The sequence below is a fragment of the Ursus maritimus genome, unplaced genomic scaffold, assembly GCF_017311325.1.
Source record: "Ursus maritimus isolate PB19 unplaced genomic scaffold, ASM1731132v1 scaffold_26, whole genome shotgun sequence".
Classification (NCBI taxonomy): domain Eukaryota; kingdom Metazoa; phylum Chordata; class Mammalia; order Carnivora; family Ursidae; genus Ursus; species Ursus maritimus.
The window spans coordinates 29,207,578-29,228,190 of NW_024425119.1; the positions used below are offsets into that span (position 1 = coordinate 29,207,578).

General features: G+C 38.1%; 2 protein-coding genes across 11 annotated transcripts in view; one reads left to right on the plus strand and one right to left on the minus strand.

The window, feature by feature from the left end:
• The first annotated feature begins 72 nt into the window (after window positions 1-72).
• Window positions 73-20,613, plus strand: part of DNM1L (dynamin 1 like) — a 45,268-nt gene continuing 24,727 nt past the window's right edge. For 2 of the 8 annotated variants that reach the window (XM_040642328.1, XM_040642325.1), the window contains exons 1-2: window positions 76-447; window positions 19,956-20,103. In XM_040642328.1, coding sequence (XP_040498262.1) covers window positions 346-447; window positions 19,956-20,103 — 250 coding nt within the window. In that variant the 5' untranslated portion in view covers window positions 76-345. Of the gene's footprint in view, window positions 448-19,955; window positions 20,104-20,613 lie in introns of all 8 variants that reach the window. The other 6 variants (XM_040642323.1, XM_040642324.1, XM_040642326.1 and 3 more) reach the window with 6 other exon arrangements.
• Window positions 1,694-20,613, minus strand: part of YARS2 (tyrosyl-tRNA synthetase 2) — a 64,148-nt gene continuing 45,228 nt past the window's right edge. For 2 of the 3 annotated variants that reach the window (XR_566555.2, XR_566556.2), the window contains one exon: window positions 11,639-15,571. The gene's annotated coding sequence lies outside the window, so the exon portion shown is untranslated. Of the gene's footprint in view, window positions 3,170-11,638; window positions 15,572-20,613 lie in introns of those variants that run through there. The other variant, XR_566557.2, reaches the window with a different exon arrangement.

The following is a 20,613-nucleotide window of genomic DNA, read 5'->3' on the forward strand; positions in this document are numbered from 1 at the left end:
TCCCTCCTACTCTCCGGGGTCTCACTCCCTAGTCTTTACACAAGAGCCCACGAAGCACGCCGGCGTTCCTGGCTCTCCGCCCGCCCAGCGCCGCGCAGCCTTCTGGAAGCCGTAGGCCAGGGCGTTCCTCCGCCCCAGAACTACAACTCCCGGCAGACTTTGTTCCTCTCCACCTTCCTCTTAGCGCGTGGCCTGCCGGGAGGGGGCAGGTAGCGGGCGGGCGGGGTCCAATGGGTGCCGGCTCCCGAGGAGAGGGCGGAGGAGAGGAGGAAGGAGGCGGACTCTGGGCCCCGGCCCCATTCATTGCCGCGGCCGGCCGGGCAAGGGTCCCGTGTTTTCGGAGTCATGGAGGCGCTAATTCCTGTTATCAACAAGCTCCAGGATGTCTTCAACACGGTGGGCGCCGACATCATCCAGCTGCCTCAGATCGTCGTGGTGGGAACGCAGGTAAGAGACGAGGGCGGCGTCCACCCAGGCCAGAGTCCGGGGTGCGGGCTTGGTGGGGGGCTGCGGCAGCGCCCGCTCCCAGCTGGCCTTTGCGGCCTGTAGGGGGAGGGCGCTGCTGGGGGCGCCGGGGCTCCCCGGGCTCTGCGGCGCCTTCCCGCCTGGTGCTGCGTTGCTTCGGGCCTGGGAATCCGGGCCCGGTCGGGAGGCGAGGGGCGGAGCCGGCGCGGCGGGCCCCGCGGGTCCCGGGGGCGGGCGAGGGGAGGGACCGGCCGGCGGGCTCAACTGGAGTCCGCGGGGACCGGGCGCGGCTTGCCCGGCGGGCCGCTGCTTGCAAGGGCACCTGGGGGACGCGCGGGGCACGCGGGGCCACGCTGGGCTTGTGCTGGGCCAGCCAGCCCTTCCTCGGTTGGTTTTAGGGCGGCAAGGTTTTTTTTATTCCCCTCCTTGCCTTGCTCAGGGGCTGCGGAGTCAGTTTTGGAACCGCGGGGTCCGGGCTGAGAAGGCCGCGGCTGTGTGGCACCTGAATGTTTTCCTGCAGTGCAATCCCTTCAGGTTTCGGGAACGCCGAAGCAGTTAAAAACAAAAACAAAAACAACCCAAAAGCAAAAAAAAAAAAAAAAAAAACCACCGGTACCTGGTTTGAGGAAGGAATAACCAGTTTTTCTGAGTAGGCTGTGGTTTTTGTCTTCCATCCAAATTGGGCATTAAGGTTCTCTGGTCTTTTCATTTTGGGTCTCATTAATAGTGTAATTTTTTATATGCAGAAATGTCGAAGAAACAAATTTCTAGAGTGACAGAGAAGTATAAGTTTCATTTTCTCTGCCTGCTGCTTTTCTTGGTTTAAGAAGAATCCAAGGACTTTTACCAGAGTTCAGAGAAACGCATTTTAGAGATTACTTGGTAAATTGATTTTAAGTGTTTTTATTTCTTAATGATCTTAGTTCTGTTTTACTCATTTTCTGTTGCTACATCTTGCTACAGTATTTTAGTGTAGAGTATAAATATTAGGAGAGAATACTATAGAATATATTCAAACACTGGAAACCTTGAAAACCATAGGCATCCTGCACTTTTTCTTTCTTTTAAATATAGTAATAGAAATTATTTCAGAAACACATTGGCTTGGTCTGCTGTAGGATTGGTATAGATTCTGGTCTCTCCTGCCTACATATATTGTAGTATTTGAAACTCAATATTTGTAATGATTGGACACTGAATCATCAATATAATATTGTGAACAGTATTTTTATTTAGCATGTTTTGTTCACTGCTGTGTTCCTGTTCCTAGCTCTGGAACAGTCTGGGGTATGTGGTGAGTGTTCTATAAATACTTTGAATGAATGAATATTGCTCACTGTAACTAGATAATATTTTAAAACACTGGGACTTCTAGCATCAAAACAGATCTGTTTTTGAAAATAGAATTAAAGGAGATGAAATAAATCTTCTTTGGTAGTAATTTGGAAGTCTTTCCTGTCTGTGGACCAGAAACTTTCCATATACTTGTAAGAGATTCTCCATGCTTTTTAAGCTTGAAGCAGTAAAAGAATCAGGGCTATTGTGTATCAGCATAAATAGTTTAAAATCAAGAAGGAATTTTCTTACACAAAATTGAGTTTTATTTCCGTGAATAAACCTGTTGGCAGAATTGGGAGGGTCAGAGTAGAAAAGTAAAGATCTCACTGTTAGGAAAGTCATTAATGTGTGCTAGCAAGAACCATCCTAGTAGTGACAGGTGTATGCCGTGTTTGTATTTTGATGTTTGAAATTACTCAGAAGGGAAATTAGTTGTTGTTTTAAGTACACTCTGCATTGGGTTTGAGCTTAACCCTGAGATCAAGAGTCACATACACGCTCTACTGACTGAGCCAGCCAGGCGCCCCGGGGAAATTAGTTCTTAAAGACTTGATTTAATGAAGTTTATCTCCGTTTAGGTCTTTATTATACATATTGAAATTCAATTCTTTATTATTCAGGTACAGCAGAAATAAATAAGATTAAAAACAATGTCTTTTTTCCCCGTACTTTCCTCAGTATGTTGAAGAAAATCTTGTGCTTGACTTGAATACAAGTACACCACTACTTTGTCATCTATGCCATTTAATGTTTTGTACATTTATACAGCACATGCATTACATTCATATTTAATGGAGTAGTGTACAGTGAGTTCCAGACATAGTGTTCTGACAGGTAAACTTCTCAGTAGCAGTGATGATGTCTTCATAACACAGGTATAGTCTCTCTTACACATTACCTATACCTTAAGTGGCTGTAGGTCCCATTTTATTGAACTTTTTAGAACAGTGATTTGCAAACTTAGTGTGTATGTAAGAATCATTTTGAAAATAAGTTCCTGGATTCCATCCCCAGAGATTTTGATTTTCTAAGTCTAGGTTGGGCCAGGCATCACAGGTGATTCTGATGCGGTTGGTTCATTGATCCTAACTGAAAAGAATTTTAGTGTGTCTTTGACTTTAAAGTGCACGAAACGGAAAAGACAGGAAAGCTGAGCTAAGGGCATACTACCATCCAGTAGCATGTTGATCGTGGTGGCATTCTGATTCTTGATTTCTTAAATTGCCCAAGTAATACTTACTTCAAGCCTAGTGAGTTGGAGGAGCTGAGAGGGAATCAGTTTATAGCTGTAGATCATTCACAGCTTTTATGGTTTAGCTAAGTAGTTTTCTTTTTTCTCTAGCTGAGAACATCTGTGTGGAAAGCACTGAAGAGGGGAGAGAAAAGGTTGATACTTTTAGAGCATGGTGTACTTTGCAGGTGGAGAAGGAGATAAGAGTTAACTTTTGTGACTCAACTTGGGAAATTTAATCAGTGTTTTTTAAGTTGAGAATTAGAAGGGGGAGCCCACCCAGGTATGTAATCCAAACCACCACCCAGTATAGGAATCCCAGTGCTGATGACATTAACTGAGATGCTGGCTCAGAGGTGCTAGGAAGGAACTTTTCACTTTACCTTTTCAGTGATTTCAGCACTCCACCTTTAGTAATTCAAAAAGGAACCTTGGGTTTTAAATGACCAGTTTGCAAACCAACCTTTCTTTTTAATTTAACATTTAAAAAATTAAAATATTCCTATAACATAAAATTCACCCGTGTAAAGTTCAGTGGTTTTTAGTATACTCACCAGGTTATGCCACCATCACCACTAATTCTTGAATTTTTTTTTTTTTTTAAAGAACCTTTTTATTATGCAGGAAAGAAACTCTGTACCCGTTAGCAGTCATTCCTGATTTCATCCTCCCCCGGTCCCATCCGCTGGCAACCACTAATCTATTTTCTGTCTGTGGATTTGCCTGTTCTGGACATTTCAGTATAAACGGAATCCTACAATATGTGGCCCTTTGTGTTTGGCTTCTATTGTTCAGCATGTTTTTTAGGTTCATCCATGTATTTTTTATGGCTAAGTAATATTCCGTTGTGTAGGTATGCCACAGTTTGCTTATCCATTCATTAGTCGATGAATATTGGGTTGTTTCCAGTTTTTGGCTATGATGAATAATGCTATGAACATTGTTTACAAGTTGTTGTGAGGACATGTTTTCAGTTCTCTTGGGTATATACTTAGTAGAATTGCAGGGTCATTTGGTAACTCCTTTAACTTTGAGGAACTGCCACATTGTTTTTTTATTGTGGCTATCCCATTTTACATTCCCTCCATCAGTGTATGAGGGTTTCAGTTTCTGCACATGGTCACCAACTCTTGTTACTGTCTTTTTTAAAAAAGTGCTAAATTGGGGCACCTGGGTGACTCAGTTAAGTGTCTGCCAAGGTCCTGGTTTGGAGCCCCGCGCCGGGCTCCCCGTTCAGTGGAGAGGCTGCTCCCCCCACCCATGTCTCTCTGTCTCACATAAATGAAATCTTTTTAAAAAGTGCTAAATTAGTCTGGAATTCTTTATTTTAAAAAAGGACCCCCTCCCACATTGCTATCTACATGTGAGTTCCTGAAATCTTGCCCTCTCCTGCTGGATATACCTTCGTTTGTTTTGGGTTCGTAGAGGTGATGATTTCATTAAGTTTAGTAATTTCATGCCAAATATTGATCATAGTTTTCATTCCTATATTGATTTCTTGTGAATATTCTTAGGTAAACTTACATTTTTTTTTTTCCTAGTTTCTTTATATAGCTCATGTGCTGCTCCTTTTTTAAATTTAAAAATGAGGTGAAATTTATATAACATAAAACTTGCCATCCAGAGTGTACAGTTCATTGGCATTCAGTACATCCATGGTGTTGTGCAATCGCCACCTCTTTCTAGGTCCAAAACATTTTTATCACCCAAAAAGAAAACTCCATACCCATTAAGCAATCACTTCCTATTTTTCATTGTCTCTCCAGTCCCTGGCAACCACCAGTCTTCTTTCTGTCTCTGTGGATTTACCTATTCTGGATAGTTCATAGAAATGGAATTGTAAAATATGTGGTATTTATGTCTGGCTTCTTTCACTACATAGAAAAAGTTAAAAAATTAAGAAAAATACATTTTTATCTGTTATATTAATATCAAAGAATTAAGAGGCCTGTCTTATACAATGAAAAATAAAAACTTAGTTAAAAACTGAATCAGTTCTGGGTAATGTGACATGAATGAATATTTACCACTTCCATTTTCCAATTGATGGTAGTTATCAGAGAGAAGAAGCTAAAAATATGACAAAGCCTTTTCAGTGAAAGTCTCAGTCTCAATCCAGAGCACTATAAATTTCAATACAGTACAATTTGGGAGAAACTAAAAGATGACACTAAGACCAGGCACACAAATCTCTAACGCTTAAATATATAGATAGTAAATCAATTTGGGGAAAATGTGGAGATGAAAAAAGCAGAAGGCATTGCAGTACCAAGTGAGCCCTATTTTCAGAGCAAGCTGCCTGTGACTTGCCATACTGAAATTTCTGTAGCCACTCACCTTCCNNGAAAGAGTGTGGATATTGGGTGTTTAAATCCCTGGGGAAAACAAGCACTGTTCTAACCAGTTGTTGAGGAAGCCAACATTATTCGTAATAGGTAAAAATGAGAACCTATAAACATGTTTTGTTTGGTCTGTATGTGAATCTGTTGCAATTGAGATATACTTGACATAATACAGCATTACATTATTTTCATGAGTACAACATAATGATTTGATGTACAGATGTAGTGAAATGATCACCATAATAAGTCTAGTTAATATTCATCACACATAGTTGAATTTTTTTCCTTATGAAAATTTAAAATTTGGGGGAGCCTAGGTGGCTCAGTCGTTAAGCGTCTGCCTTTGGCTCAGGGCGTGATCCCAGGGTCCTGGGCTCGAGCCCCACATCAGGCTCCTCCGCTGGGAGCCTGCTTCTTCCTCTCCCACTCCCCCTGCTTGTGTTCCCTCTCTCGCTGGCTGTCTCTTTCTCTCTCTCTGTCAAATAAATAAATAAAATCTTAAAAAAAGAAAAGAAAAAATTTACTGTCTTAACAACTTTCAAATAGAAAGTACAGTGATATTATCTATAGTCACCATACTATTCGTTACATTCCCGGGACTTACCTTATTGGGAGTTTGTACCTTTGACTACCTTCATCCATTTCACTACCCCCTGCTTCTGATAGGCATTTGCTTTTTTTTAGATTCCACATGTAAATAAGATCATGTGGTATTTGTCTTTTTCTGACTTAGTGTAATGCTGTCAAGATCCATCTGTGTTGTTGCAAATAGCAGGATTTCTTTCCCTTTTTATGGCCGAATAGTATTCCATTGTGCATGCATGTGTGTATCAGTAGTCTTTTAAGATCTTTTGTATTGCTGTGATAATAGTTGTAACATCTCTTCTATTTCTGATTTTGAGTCCTCATTTTTTTTGGCAAGCCTAGCTAAAGATTTGTGTATTTTTTATTTTTTTCAAAACAACGGCTCTTTGTTTCATTGATTTTTTTTTTCCTGTTCTCTTTTTAGTTTCTATTTCACTTATATATGCTTTAATCTTTGATATATTTAATTCCTTTACTACTAATTTGGGCTAAATTTAGTCTTCCTTTTCTAGTTCCTTGAGGTGTAGATTTAGGTTGTTTATTTGAGATCTTTTTTGTTTGTTAATATAGGCATTTATCATTATGAGATCCTCTGTTAGAACTGCTTGTGCTGCATCCTGTAAGTTTTGGTATGTTTTATTTTCATTTGTTTAAAGCAGTTTTTAAATTTTTTTTCATCCATTTGTTCAATAGCATGTGGAGATTAGTCTCCCCATATTTACAGATTTTTCGGTCTTGTAATTGATTCCTGGTTTCATACTATTGTGGTTGGAAAAGATGCTTGATATCATTTCAGTATTCTTAAACTTACTAAGATTTGTTTTGTTTTTTTGCCTTTTTTTTTTTTTTAAAGATTTTATTTATTTATTTGACAGAGACAGCAAGAGAGGGAACACAAGCAAGGGGAGTGTGAGAGGGAGAAGCAGGCTTCCCACCAAGCAGGGAGCCCAATACAGGGCTCGATCCCAGGACCCTGGGATCATGACCTGCTGAGCCAAAGGCAGACGCTTAACAGCTGAGCCACCCAGGCACCCCTAAAATTTGTTTTGTGGCCTGATATATGATCTATGCTGGAGAGTGTTCTGTGTGTGCTTGAGAATAATGTGTATTCTGTTAGTTTTGGATGGAATGTTCTATGTATATCTCTTAAGTCCATCTGGTCTAATGTGTTTTTTTCCTTAAATTTTAAATCCAGTTCACTTAACATACAGTGTTATATTAATTTCAGATGTACAATATATTGATTACACAATTCTGTACATTATTCAGTGCTCATGATAAGTGTACTCTTAAACCCCTTCACTTATTTCACACACACCCCCCCCCGCCAATCTGGTAACCATCAGTTCTCTATAGTTAAGAGTCTACATAAGAGTAAAATCATACGGTATTTGTCTTTTTCTGACTTATTTCACTTAGCATTATACTTTTTAGATCGATCCATGTTATTATGAATGGCATGATTTCATTTTTTATGGCTGAGTAATATTCCACAGTGTGTGTGTATGTATGTATCTATCCATCTCTCTGTCCATCTATCCTATCTATACACACCACACCTTCTTTATCCATTTATCTATCAATGGAAACTTAGGCTGCTTCCATAATTTGGCTGTTGTAACTAATCCTGCAAAAACTGAAAGGGTGCATATGTCTTTTCAAATAGCATTTTTTAATTTTTTGGGTAAATACCCAGTAGTGGAATTATTGGGTCATATGGTAATTCTATTTTCAGTTTTTTTGAGGACCCACCATACTGTTTTCCAAAGTGGCTGCGCTGGTTCGCATTCCCACCAATAGTGCATGAGGGTTCCTTTTTCTCCACATTCTTGTCAACACTAGTTTCTTATGTTTTTGATTTTAGCTATTCTGGCAGGTGTGAGGTGGTATCTCATTGTGGTTTTGATCTGCATTTCCCTAATGAGTAGTGATGTTGAGCATCTTTTCATGTGTCTGTTGGTCATCCCTATGTCTTTTTTGGAGAAATGTCTGTTCATGTCTTTTGCCCATTTTTAATTGGATTATTTGTGTTTTTGGTGTTGTTGTGTAAGTTCTTTTATGTTTTGGATAATAACCCTTTATTGGGTAGGTGATTTGCAACTGTCTTCTCCCATTCAGTAGACCAGCTTTTAGTTTTGTCAATTGTTTCATTTGCTGTCCAGATCTTTTTATTTTGATATAGTCCCAGTAGTTTATTTTTGTTTCCCTTGCCTTAGGAGACATGTCTAGAAAAATATTGCTCTGACACATGTCAAAGAAATTACTGCCTGTGCTCTCTTCCAGGATTTGTGTGGCTTCAGGTCTCACATTTAGGTCTTTAATCCATTTTGAGTTTATTTTTGTGTATGGTGTAAGAAAGTGGTCCACTTTCATACTTTTGCATGTAAGCTGTCCAGTTTTCCTAGCACTATTTGTTAAAGAGACTTTTTCCCATTTGCATATTCTTGCCTGCTTTGCCATAGATTAATTGACCATTGTGTATTTATTTCTAGGCTCTCTTCTGTTCTATTGATCTATGTGTCTGTTTTTGTGCCAGTACTATACTGTTTGGATTAATCTAGTTTTGTAGTTTATCTTGAAATCTGGGATTGTGATAATCTCCAGTTTTGTTTTTCTTTTTTCAGATTACTTTGGCTATTTGGGGTCTTTTGTGGTTCCATACAACTTTTAGGATTATTTATTCTAGTTGTGTGAAAAGTATTTTGATAGGGATTGCATTAAATCTGTAGATTGCTTTGGGTAATATGGACATTTTAAAAATTTTGTTCTCCCAATCCATGACCATGGAATATCTTTCTATTTTGTTTGTGTCATCTTTATTTTCTTTCATCAGTATTTTATGGTTTTTAGAATATAGGTCTCTCACCTCCTTGGTTACGTTTATTCTTTGGTATTTTATTACTTTTGGTACAATTGTAATGGGACTGTTTTCTTCTTTTCTTTCTGCTGTTTCATTATTAGCGTATAGAAATACAACAGATACCTGTCTGTTGACTTTGTATTCTGCAACTTTCCTGAATTCATTTATCAGGCCTAGTAGTTTTTTGGTGGAGTCTTTAGGGTTTTCTATGTATAGTATCATGTAGTCTGCCAATAATGAAAGTTTTACTTTTTCCTTGTCAATTTGAATGCTTTTTATTTCTTTTCTTGTCTGATTACTGTGGCTAGGACTTTGAGTACTGTGTTGAATAAAAGTGGGGAGAGTGGACATCCTTATCTTGTTTCTGATCTTAGAAAAGCTCACAGTTTTTCCCCATTCAGGATGATGTTAGCTTTGGATTTTTCACATATGGGCTTTATTATGTTGAGGTGTGTCTCCTCTAAACCTACTTTGTTGAATGGATTTTTTTTTTTAAGGTTTTATTTATTTTAGAGAGTGTGAGCTAGGGGAGCAGCAGAGTGAGAAGCTGAGGGAGAGAGAGAATCTCAAGCACACTCCCCACTGAGCATGGAGCCCGGTGTGGTGGTCGATCTCACGACCCTGAAATCATGACCTGAGCTGAAATCAAGAGTTGGTCGATTAACCAATTGAGCCACCCAGGCGCCCTGGTGAATGGATTTTTTTACTTTGTCACATGTTCTTTCTGCATCTATTGAAATGATCATATGGTTCTTATCCTGTATTTTGTTGATGTGATGTAGCACATTGAATGATTTGTGGATATTGAACCACCCTTGCATCCCAGGAATAAATCCCAGTTGATTGTAGTGGATGATTTTTTTTCCTCAGGATTTTATTTATTTATTTATCAGAGAGAGAGAGCACAAGTAGGGGGAGTAACAGGTAGAGGGAGAAGCAGGCTCCTCATTGACAAGGAGCCTGATATGGGACTCGATCCCAGGATCCTGGGGTCATGACCTGAGCCGAAGGCAGATGCTTAACTGACTGAGCCACCCAGGCGTCCTGTGAATGATTTTTTTAAATGTATTGTTGGCTTCAATTTGCTAATATTTTATTGGGGATTTTTGCATCTATGTTCATCAAAGATATTGGCCTGTAGTTTTCTTTTTTTGTAGTGTCTTTATCTGGTTTTGATATCAGGGTAATGCTGGCCTCATAGGATGAATTCAGAAGTTTTCCTTCCTTTTCTATTTTTTGGAATAGTTTGAGAAGACTAGGTACATGTTTGGGAGAATTTGCCTGTGAAGCCATCTGGTCTTGGGGAGTTTTTGTTTTTGTTTTTGCTTTTTTTTTTTACCAATTCAATTTTGTTATGAGTAATTGGTCTATTCAGATTTTCTATTTCTTCCTGACTTAGTTTTGGAAGATTGTTTTCTAGGAATTTATCCATTTCTTCTAGATTGTCAATTTGCTGGCATATGAATTTTTTTTTTTTTGGTAGTATTCTCTCAATCCTTGTATTTCTGTGGTGTTGGTTGTTCTCTTTCATTTCTGATTTTGTATCCTCTACCTTGATGATTCTGGCTAAAAGCTTATCAGTTTTGTTTTATTTTCACAGAACCAGCTCTTGGTTTCAATTTTTTTTTTTTTTTTTGTACTGCTTTATCATTCTCTATTTCGTTTGTGTTCTCATCTTTATTATTTCTTTTCTTCTGTTCACTCTGGGCTTTGTTCTTGTTCTAGTTACTTTAGGTGTAAGATTATTTGCGATTTTTCTTATTTCTTGATGAGGCATGTATCACTGTAAATTTTCCTTTAAGAATTGTTTTTTGCTGCATTTAAAGATTTGGATCGTTATGTTCATATTCTCATTTGTCTCCATGTATGTTTTGATTTCCTATTTGATTTCTTCATTGACCAGTTGGGTGCTTTTTACTATGTTGTTTAGCATCTATGTATTTGTGATTTTTCCCAGTTTTTTCCTTGTAATTCATTTTTAGTTTCATACTGTTGTAGTCAGAAAAGATGCATGATATGATTTCAGTCTTAACTTTATTGAGACTTGTTTTTGTAGCCTAACATGTGATCTGCCCTGGTGAATGTTCCAACAAAAGGATGTGTATTCTGTTTTTGGATGGAATGTGCTGTATATATTTAAGTCTGTCTAGTCTAATGTGTCATTCAAAGACACTGTTCCTTGGGGTGCCTGGGTGGTTCAGTTGGTTAAGTGTCCAACTCTTGATCTTGGCTCAGGTCTTGATCTCAGCCAGCTCAGGTCTTGATCTTGGCTGGCTCAGGTCTTGATCTCAGAGTTGTGAATTCAAGCCCCAAACATAGACACTGTTCCTTTATTGAATTTCTGCCTGGATGATCTGCCCATTGATGTAAGTGGGGTGTTAAAGTCCTCTGCTACTGTTGTGTTACTATTAATTTTTCCTTTTGTGTTTTAATATTTGCTTTATGTATTTAGGTGCTCCAATTTTGGGTGTGTAGATACTTAAAATTGTTATATGCTCCTGTGGGATTGACCTGTTTATCCTTATGTAATGTCCTTCTTTGTCTCTTGTTACAGTCTTTGTTTTAAAGTCCATTTGTGTCTGATAAAAGTATTGCTACTCCAGCATTTTTTTCATTTGTTTTGGCATGGTATGTCATTTTCCATACTTTCACTTTTAGTTTGAATGTATCTTTAGGTCTGATGTGAGTTTCCTGCAGGCATTTTATAAATGCGTCTTTTTTTTTTTTTTTTTTTAATCCAGTTCACCACACTATGTCTTTTGATTGGTGGAGCATTTAGTCTGTTTACATTTAAAATAACTATTGATAGGTGTGTACTTTTTGCCATTTTGTTAATAGTTTTCGGTTGTTTTTGTAGTTCTTCTCTATTCCTTTTCTCTTGCTCTCTTTCCTTGTTATTGATGACTTTCTGTAGTGTTATGCTTGATTTTCTTTATTTTTTTGTGTGTCTATTGTAGGTTTTGGGTTTGTAGTTACCATGAGATTCATATGTAGGGTCCCAAGTATACAGCTTTCTATATTAAGTTGGTGGGCATTTACATTTGAACACATTCAAAAAAACTTTTTTACTCCCTCCTCCATGTTTTAATTATATGTTGTTAGATTTTGCATCATTTTTTCATAGATTTCTTATTTCTAATTATAGCTTTCCCCCCCTTACTTACAGAAGTCGTTTTATCATTTTTTGTAAGGCTGGTTTAGTGGTAATGAACTTCTTTAATTTTTGTTTGAGAAACTCCTTATCTCTCCTTCAATTCTGAGTGATAAGCTTGCTGGGTATAATATTTTTGGTTGTAGATTTTTTTTTCCTTTTAGCCCTTTGAATATATCATGCAAAGTTTCTCCTGAAAAATCTGCTTATGGTCTTATGAGGTTTTCCTTCTATGTTCTTTTTTTTCTTCTCTCCTACTGCTTTTTAAATTCCTTCTTTAACTTTTGCCATTTAAATTACGTTGTCTTGGTGTGGGCCTCCAGGGTTCATCTTGTTTGTAACTTTTTGTGCTTCCCGAACTTGGATGTCTGTTTCCTTCCCTTGGTCAGGGAAGTTTTCAGCTATTATTTCTTCATATCATTTTCTGCCCCCTTTTTCCCTCTCTTCTTCTGGGACCCCTATAATGTGAATGGTAATTCACTTGATGTTGTCTGAGAGATCCTTTAGCCTAGTTGTCATTTTAAAAAATTCTTTTTTTCTTTTTGCTCTTCAGCTTGGATGCTTTCCATTACCCTGTTTTCCAGATTGCTTATCTAGTCTTTTCTATCCTCTGATGCTCTGTTGATTCTCTCTAGTGTATTTTCTATTTTAGTTAATGTTTTCTTCAAGTTTGATTACAGCTTTTTAGTATTTGCTACCTCTTTATTGAACGTGTCACTGAGTTCTCCCACTCTTCTCTACAGTCTTGTGAACATTTTTATGATCATTACTTTAAACTGTGTCAGGTACATTGCTTATCTCTGTTTCAGTTAGTTTTTTTTTTTTTTTTTTTTTTTTTTTTTTTTTTTTTTTTTTTTTTTTTTTTTTTTTTTAGGTTTTGTTCTATTTTGTTTGGAGCATATTCTTTGGTCTTCCATTTTGCTTGACTTTGTTTGTTCCTATAAATTGGGTTGGACAGCTACTTTTCCTAAACTTGAAGGTATGGTCTTGTGTGTAATCATCCCCTGTGTAGACTGTGTGTGTTTGGTGACTTTGGCTGGCTGGGCCTGAGTCTGGAGTGGGGCCCTGGGGCACTCTGTGCTGTGGCTGCCCTGGTGGAATGGCCAGTGAGGAAGTGGGCATGTGCCTGGGTGGTCCAGGGGCTTTCCATTCAGAGGGTACACTGGCAGCACAGTTGAAGTGAGTGCAAGCTTGGGGGTCCTAGGTCCCTCCCTACAGAGGGCACCCTGGTAGGGCAGCTAAAGCTGAAATGGATAGGAGCTGGTCCTTGGGTTCTCCACACAGAGGGTGCCCTGGCAGGATTGCCGAAGCTGAAGTGGGTGCAGGCTGGTATGTCTGGGGTTACTCAGTTCAGGGGGTGCCCTGGTAGGGTGACTAGAGCCAAGACTTGTGTGGACCAGGGTGACCTGGAGCACCCTGTGAAGGGGATGCCCTGTTAGGGTGACTGCAGACAAGATGTGGTGCAGGCCAGGGGATCTGGAGTGCTCTACTTAGGGGATTCCTTGGTGGGGTGGGTGGAACTGAGGCAGCATGGGGCAGGGGTTCCTGGGGTGCTCCATGCAGGGGGTCCCTTGGCAGAGTGGCTGGATCCAGGCAGGTGTGATCCAGGTAGTCCTGGAGTGCTCTGTGCTGGGGTATGTCGTTGCAAGCTGTCTTGAGTCAAAGTGGTATGGGCCTGTGGTGTTCTGGGGTACTTTGTTCCTGTGTCACCTTGACATGACAGCTGGAGCTGTAATGAGTGCTGACCAAGGATGTCTTGATGTGTGCCGCACTGGTGGTGCCTTGATGGGATGGCTATGGCTGATGTAGGCTAGGGACCCAGTACTCTCTGAGGTGGTAGGTTGGCTTTGGCACCTGGAACCCTGCTCACCATCTGCACTATCGAGGTGGAAGGTGAATGTAAACTACCTGGAGAGAGTCCCAGCAGCTCTCCCACTATTTGGTGGAGTTGTATGGCTGGATCTTTTTTATACTAATTGCTTTTTTAAACCACAATTGTTTTTTTTTTTTTTTTTTCCTGAGCCCCAGGGCAGATGAATCTGCCCATAGTCCCTTTGTACTATCCCTCCCTATTGCAGCTCACAGCGTTGGGCGTAGAGGTTCTCTTCCTTATGGTGTCTGGTTTCTCTGTCTTTCTTTCCATTTTCTCTGTGGCCTCTCTGTGTTCTGTGGTATAGAAGCTATTCAGGCAGCCCTCAGTTCTTTGGAGGAAGTGCTGTATAATTAGGTGTAGATTTGGTGTGTCTGGAGGAGGTGAGTTCAACATCTTAAGTTGCCATGTTGGACAGGACTCTTGTTTATTGTCACGTTTTAAATTTATGGTATTTAATTGTAGTTTTTATTATATCTCCCTGATTATTAACAAGTTTGAGCATCTTAACTTTTGTCCTTTTGTCGTTCTGTTTTTGTAAGTTTCTGTTCCTATCTCATTATTTTCTATTTGATTATTCATCGTTTTCTAACTAATTTGTAGAAGTTATTTTTGCATTTTGCTTACTAGTTCTTTGTCAGTTATAGGGATCACAAATATTTTCCTCTTAACTTTTTGTATGAGTAAAAGAAATTTCAATTTTACTGTAGTTGAATTATCAAATTTTTTCCTCTAGTTTGTACATTTATGTATTAGGGAGTCAGGAAGGTATACTTTAATATTCTCTAATACTTTTTAAAATTTGTAATTCATTTGAAACTTTCTTCTTCTTTATTTTGTTTTTTCACAGCTTTATTGAGATGTTTTTATATACCATAAAGTTCACCTACTTGAAATGTATAACCAGTAGTTTTTAGCAAGTCTGTAGAGTTGTGCAACCATCACCGTAATCTAGTTTTAGGTATTTCATCATCCTAAAAGGAAACCTTGTATCCGTTAGCAGTCCCTCCCCACTTCCCTCTATCCTCAGTGCTTGGCAGCCACTTAATCTACTTTCTTGCCTCTTCTGGACATTTCATATAAACAGGATCAAATAAATATGTGGCCTTTTGTGACCGACTTCTTTCACTTAGTGTAATGTTTTTGAGGTTCATCCATGTTGTAGCATGTATCAGTACTTTATTTCTTTTCATGACTGAATAATGTAAAAAAAATGTATAATATTAAGCACTAGTCTCAGTTTTTCCAAGTGGACTAAATTTCCATATTATGGTTTCTGAGATGACAACAGTGATAGAATAGTTTCCTAATCTCTGTATGACTTTCCCATAAAAATGGGACAAATAGAATAGGAAACCCAAAACCCATGATCATTTACAACATTTTCAAATATTTATGTATTTATTTTAGAGAGTGAGAGAGCAGTTTGCATGACTGGGAGAGAGAGGGAGAAAGCATCTCAAGCAGACTCTGCGCTGAGTGCAGAGCCTGATGTGGGGCTCAATCCTAGGACGCTGAGATCATGACCTGAGCTGAAACCAGGAGTTGGACACTTAACTCACTGTGCCACCCAGGTGCTCCTACAACATTTACAAGAAAATGAGTTGACCATGTTTCTCTGTAAACCGTCCAGTACCAGTAGGTTGGGGATGAACCACAAACAGCTCCAAGACCTGTGTATTATTATCTATGTAGGAAGAAGAGGGAAGCAGTGGATCATCCGATGAATCTGGGAATCAAAAAATAGAAAGTAATCACTGGAAATTTTGCATGGCCAGTTTAAGAATACCAGCTGAAACTGGGTGGGGTTTTGCACCACAGATAATGGGTGTGTGAGAGAGGTCTGTGGTCAAGTCTTAAGGGACTAGAGCACCTTTGTGAAACTGAAAACTAACCAACCAAAGCTCCTTTCCAGGACCAAGTCTCAGAGTGCAAAAGAACTGAGAATATAACAGCATTGCCTGAAGAATACAGCAAAGGAAAGAGAAGATCCTGATAAAAGTGGTGGCGAGAGAGACAAGATATCAGAAAACAACTATATTTTTGAACATTGAATGTAAATGAGGGAGTTTTAGAGTGTGAAGTTAGAAGAGCTATTCTAGATCAAGCTTTTTTTCTAAAGTTTAGAAAATGTTGTCAGATCTCACAAAGTTTTTAAAGAAAAATGAGACTCAGAATAGCAGCCCTGTAGACAAGAAAGCACACCAGAAAGACAAATCCACAAAACAAATGAAAACAATTAGATATTAAGACAAAAGGCAAGACAAGACATAATCACAAGGCATTAAAAAAACAAGTTTGCAAGAGAAAAAATAAAAACTAGGTGATAAAACTTAGTAAAATATTAGAAATGAACGAACAGTTATTTTATAAATGAAGGGAATGGAAGGAATACAAGAGCAAAGAAACATAACAGTACCTTGAGAGAGAAAGATGAAAAGGAAAAACATTAAAAATAAGGGTAAGAAAGAGTTGTAAAAAGAATTTGACAGCAGTTAACATATTGAAAACAGTCAAAGAAGATCCAACATATGTATAATGGGAGCCCCTTCCCCCCCCCATTAGTGAGGGAACAGAACAGATGCTAAAAATTTAACTGAATTAAAAACAGATTTGAAATTCCATTTTGAGAAAGTACAGCACATACCTGAGAACATTGACACAGAAAGACCAACTCTGAGATGCAACATAGTCTAGTAAAATTATTGAACTTTAAAAGAAAAATAAAAAGCCCTCAGACCTGCAGGCAAGAATTCACAAAGTCCCTTAGAAGGAAAATCAGATTATTGTCATATTTTTCAACAGTAACCATTCACGAGAGAAGACATATTTATGAAAAGACTTATGAGAGAAGACACAATTTATTGTGGAAATTTTATATCTAAGATAAGAGTGTATGATCCCAAGATTTTATATATAATCAAGCTGATTTTCAGGTATAAAAGTCACAAACTTATATGTATGCTAGAATTTGAAGAATATTGTTTCCATTACCCCTTCCTGAGGAATTTACTAAATAACAAGCTTCAGAGAATCAAAATGACTAGAGAGACATTAATATAAGGACTGATGTTAGCATGACACTTGCAGAATCATATGATGGCTAAAAGGGGGAAAGTGTGACTGTAAAGAGGTGGGAAAGAGAATGGAGGGATCAAATGCAAAACATTTAAAAAACTATTTTCAGTTATCTTACTGGTGGTGGTAGCATTGATAGTATTTGGAGACTTTGTAATGTGAGATAAAAGCAAATGAGTAATTGTGTATTATTCTAATTCTGTCATGAACTGTGTCCTTGAGAACCATGATTCTTGGTGTAGAGGAAAAGATAGACACAACTGAGTTTGAGAAATGTATGCATGTGTATGGGATGGGTGGGGCAAGTGTTGGTAGCTGAGATAGAGAAATAAGCCAAATGTTTAACTCCAGGAGTTTTTAAAAAGAAGAAAAGATAACCCCTCTTTTTCAGGGGGGGGAGGGAAGGGAAGAAGTAGAAATTAACAGTATTAGAAAAATAACTAAAAAATGAAATCAGTGAAAGATTTGACCAGTAAAATCAATTTAATAATCAACTGGAAAATCTGGTCAGAAGAAACAACATAAAGACAAAATATTAGAAGAAAAATGAACAATTTCTAAGAATATTATGAGCAGTTATGCCTGTAAATTTGAAAATTCAGAGAGTTAGATGGTTTCCTTTTTTATGGACATGTTTTATCAAATGCATAAAGAACAGGAAATTTCCATGTCATTTAAATATTTTTAGAATACAGAAAAGAAATGATAAAAATCACTTTTTTTTTTTTTTTTTTTTTTAGTGAGAGGCATTAACTGAGACACTTAACACCTGGCAGTACCAGGTGTGTCACATAATCTTCGATTTGACTATTCCAGTCAACATTCTTGTTCTTTATCAGAGGGGACCTTTCTGGACAATGTCAATGGGTCCCTATGTCCTCTGGCATCTGATATGATTTGGAAATGGGGAGCCCTGGCAGGAATTGGAGAAAAGAGGAGATTAAAGTTCGGATATTTATTTCTGTGGCTCATTCTCCGTATGTAGATGCCTTGGGCTGGCTTTCCCTCTTTTGAAGTCCTAGTCTTTTCTTCAGGGCCTATGGGTGGTAAGAACTTCTCTATTGTTACTAGCCTGGGTTATTGTACTATTCCTTGTGATTTCTGTGAGCCTTAGCCTCAGCTTTGTAGACAGTCTGCTTGTAAATAAATTCTCCTTAAATTAACCTAACTCGAGTGGGCCATCTGCTTTCTGTAGACTCTTTTTGATACAATAGATGAATTTAGGATTTTTGCCTTTCTAGAAAATATGAAAGTAAAAGTTGTACTAGTTTTGACTAAGAAGTATAGCACAGAAAAAATATTCTGTACAGAAAATATTACCTATAAAGTTAAGAAAATTGTAAACATTAAAAATGTATAGATTAGGGTTTTATATATTATTTGATAATCTACTGTTTTAAAACATATTGTTATGGGGCTCCTGGGTGGCTCAGCCATTAAGCGTCTGCATTCGGCTCAGGTCATGATCCCAGGGTCCTGGGATCGAGCCCCACATCGGGCTCCCTGCTCAGCGGGAAGCCTACTTCTCCCTCTCCCACTTCCCCTGCTGGTGTTCCTTCTCTCGCTGTGTCTCTGTCAAATAAATAAAATCTTAAAAATAAATAAATAAATAAATAAATAAATAAAACGTATTGTTATTGTTAAGTTTCCTGTGTGTGACCATTGGATGTGGTTATATAAAAGAATGCCCTTGTGAGTGTTCTTAGAACTAGATATGCTATAATATTTAGAGATGAAGTGTCATGATATATATAATTAACTTAAATAGAACAGAAGAAAAAGAAGTGTGTGTGTTTAAGAACAGACATAAAGCTAAAAGCATGCGTCAAAATGTTAATTGGTGCATCTTAAGATGTGACCATCCACTGTTAATATTTTCAAAATTCTTGTGGCTTTGAAATTTTCATAATAAAAAGTTGGGAAACATTCAGAACAAAAAATGAAATACATGGATAAAGGGCTTTATAAGCTAATAATAATAAAATGCCAGCATTTGAACAGTCACTGAAAAATACAGAAAGCCTTTAAACAAAATGATCCTTGCCTTTAGTAGTAAAGGAATGTAAATTTAAATGAGTTGTCAGTGTTCATCTATCAAAGTAGCAAAGATTCAAAAATGTGATAATGCCCAATGCTGATGGGAGTGCAGCAGATTACGTGGGAAGGATAGCTTGGTTCCTGCCGTCTTGTGTGCAGTCTGACAGTATCTGTGAATGCTTAAAATCTCTGTGCTCTTTAATCACAGCCATTTCATTTAATAAAACTAATAAGGTAATATGTGAGTAAGGTTATATGTAAAGCATGTGCACTGCAGTGTTGTTAATAGCAAAAACCATTTAAATGTCCAAGTCAGTGTTCGGCTTTACAAACAGTAGAATACTACTAAACTATTAAATGCAGAAGTTAGTCTATTGATATGGAATATTATCCGTGAGTGCAACATTAAAAATAAAAGGGTATAGAACTACCCCATTTAAAGTAATATATTTTCATAGGCATAATGTTACATACCAGTATTATACGGGTTTTGAAAACCTGGTTGGGAGAGTATCAGAAAAGGTGGGAAAATTATGGGGGTGGGGTGGGACTTTATTTTTTATTATTTAAATTTTGGGGGGAGAGTGGGACTTTATTCTCTCTTTATTATAAAGGAATAAAGATCATTTAATAGAAAATGTGACTAAACTTTCTTTTTAAACATCTTTGCGATAATTTTTCCTTTCATTTCTTTGTATGGTGCTTTGTTAGTATAGTTTTATTGAGTTATTAAAAAACCTGTGGGGGGGGCACCTGGGTTGCTCAGTTGGTTAAGCATCTGCCTTGGCTTGGGTCATGATCCCAAGGTCCTGGGATCGAGCCCTGTGTCGGGCTGTCTGCTTAACGGGGAGCCTGCTTCTCCCTCTCCCTCTGCCTTCCCCTCCGTCTGTTTGTGCGCGCTCTCTCTCTCTCTCTCTCTCTCTCTCTCTCAAATGAATAAATATTTAAAAAAAGATCTGTGGAGAAACTAATTTTGCTCTTGTGTATTCTGTTTTCAGAGCAGTGGAAAGAGCTCAGTGCTAGAAAGCCTAGTGGGGAGGGACCTGCTTCCCAGAGGCACTGGTATTGTCACCCGGAGACCTCTCATTCTGCAGCTAGTCCATGTTTCACCCGAAGATAAGCGAAAAACAACAGGAGAGGAAAATGGTAAATTTTAGAATTGGAATAGAAATCGTTTAAAAATTCATTTTTGCTTGAAAAATTTGCTTAAAAATACATGAATTGATTAGACAACTCAGGGGCTGTAACAGAAGCAGGAGTCCTGTGAAGAGAAATGGAATGCATCATTTCTCTTATGAAAAAAGAGTAAGTTTTGTTGTTTTGAGGACCATGAGTAGACTTGGAATAGTACCTTTTTGGTAACTCAGCTTATTAGTAAACTGTCATTAATGCTTAGGGAGGATTTAGTGAGGTACTGGATAAATAGAAATCAGTTATTTGAAAGAAAAAGTTTTTGTGTCTTTTGGTGTGTTTTAATAAGGTTTTTTCCCAGTTTTTATTTTTTAACTTTGATTTAGAAATTTAAATAATTTAGATTTTAGTTTAAAGATTTTAAATACAATTAAAATGACTTTGCTTTTCAATACAGCAGTGTTATCTCACCTTCCCTTTTCTGGTCTCACCATGTACCTGCTACTTTTGAATCTTTTGCTGTTT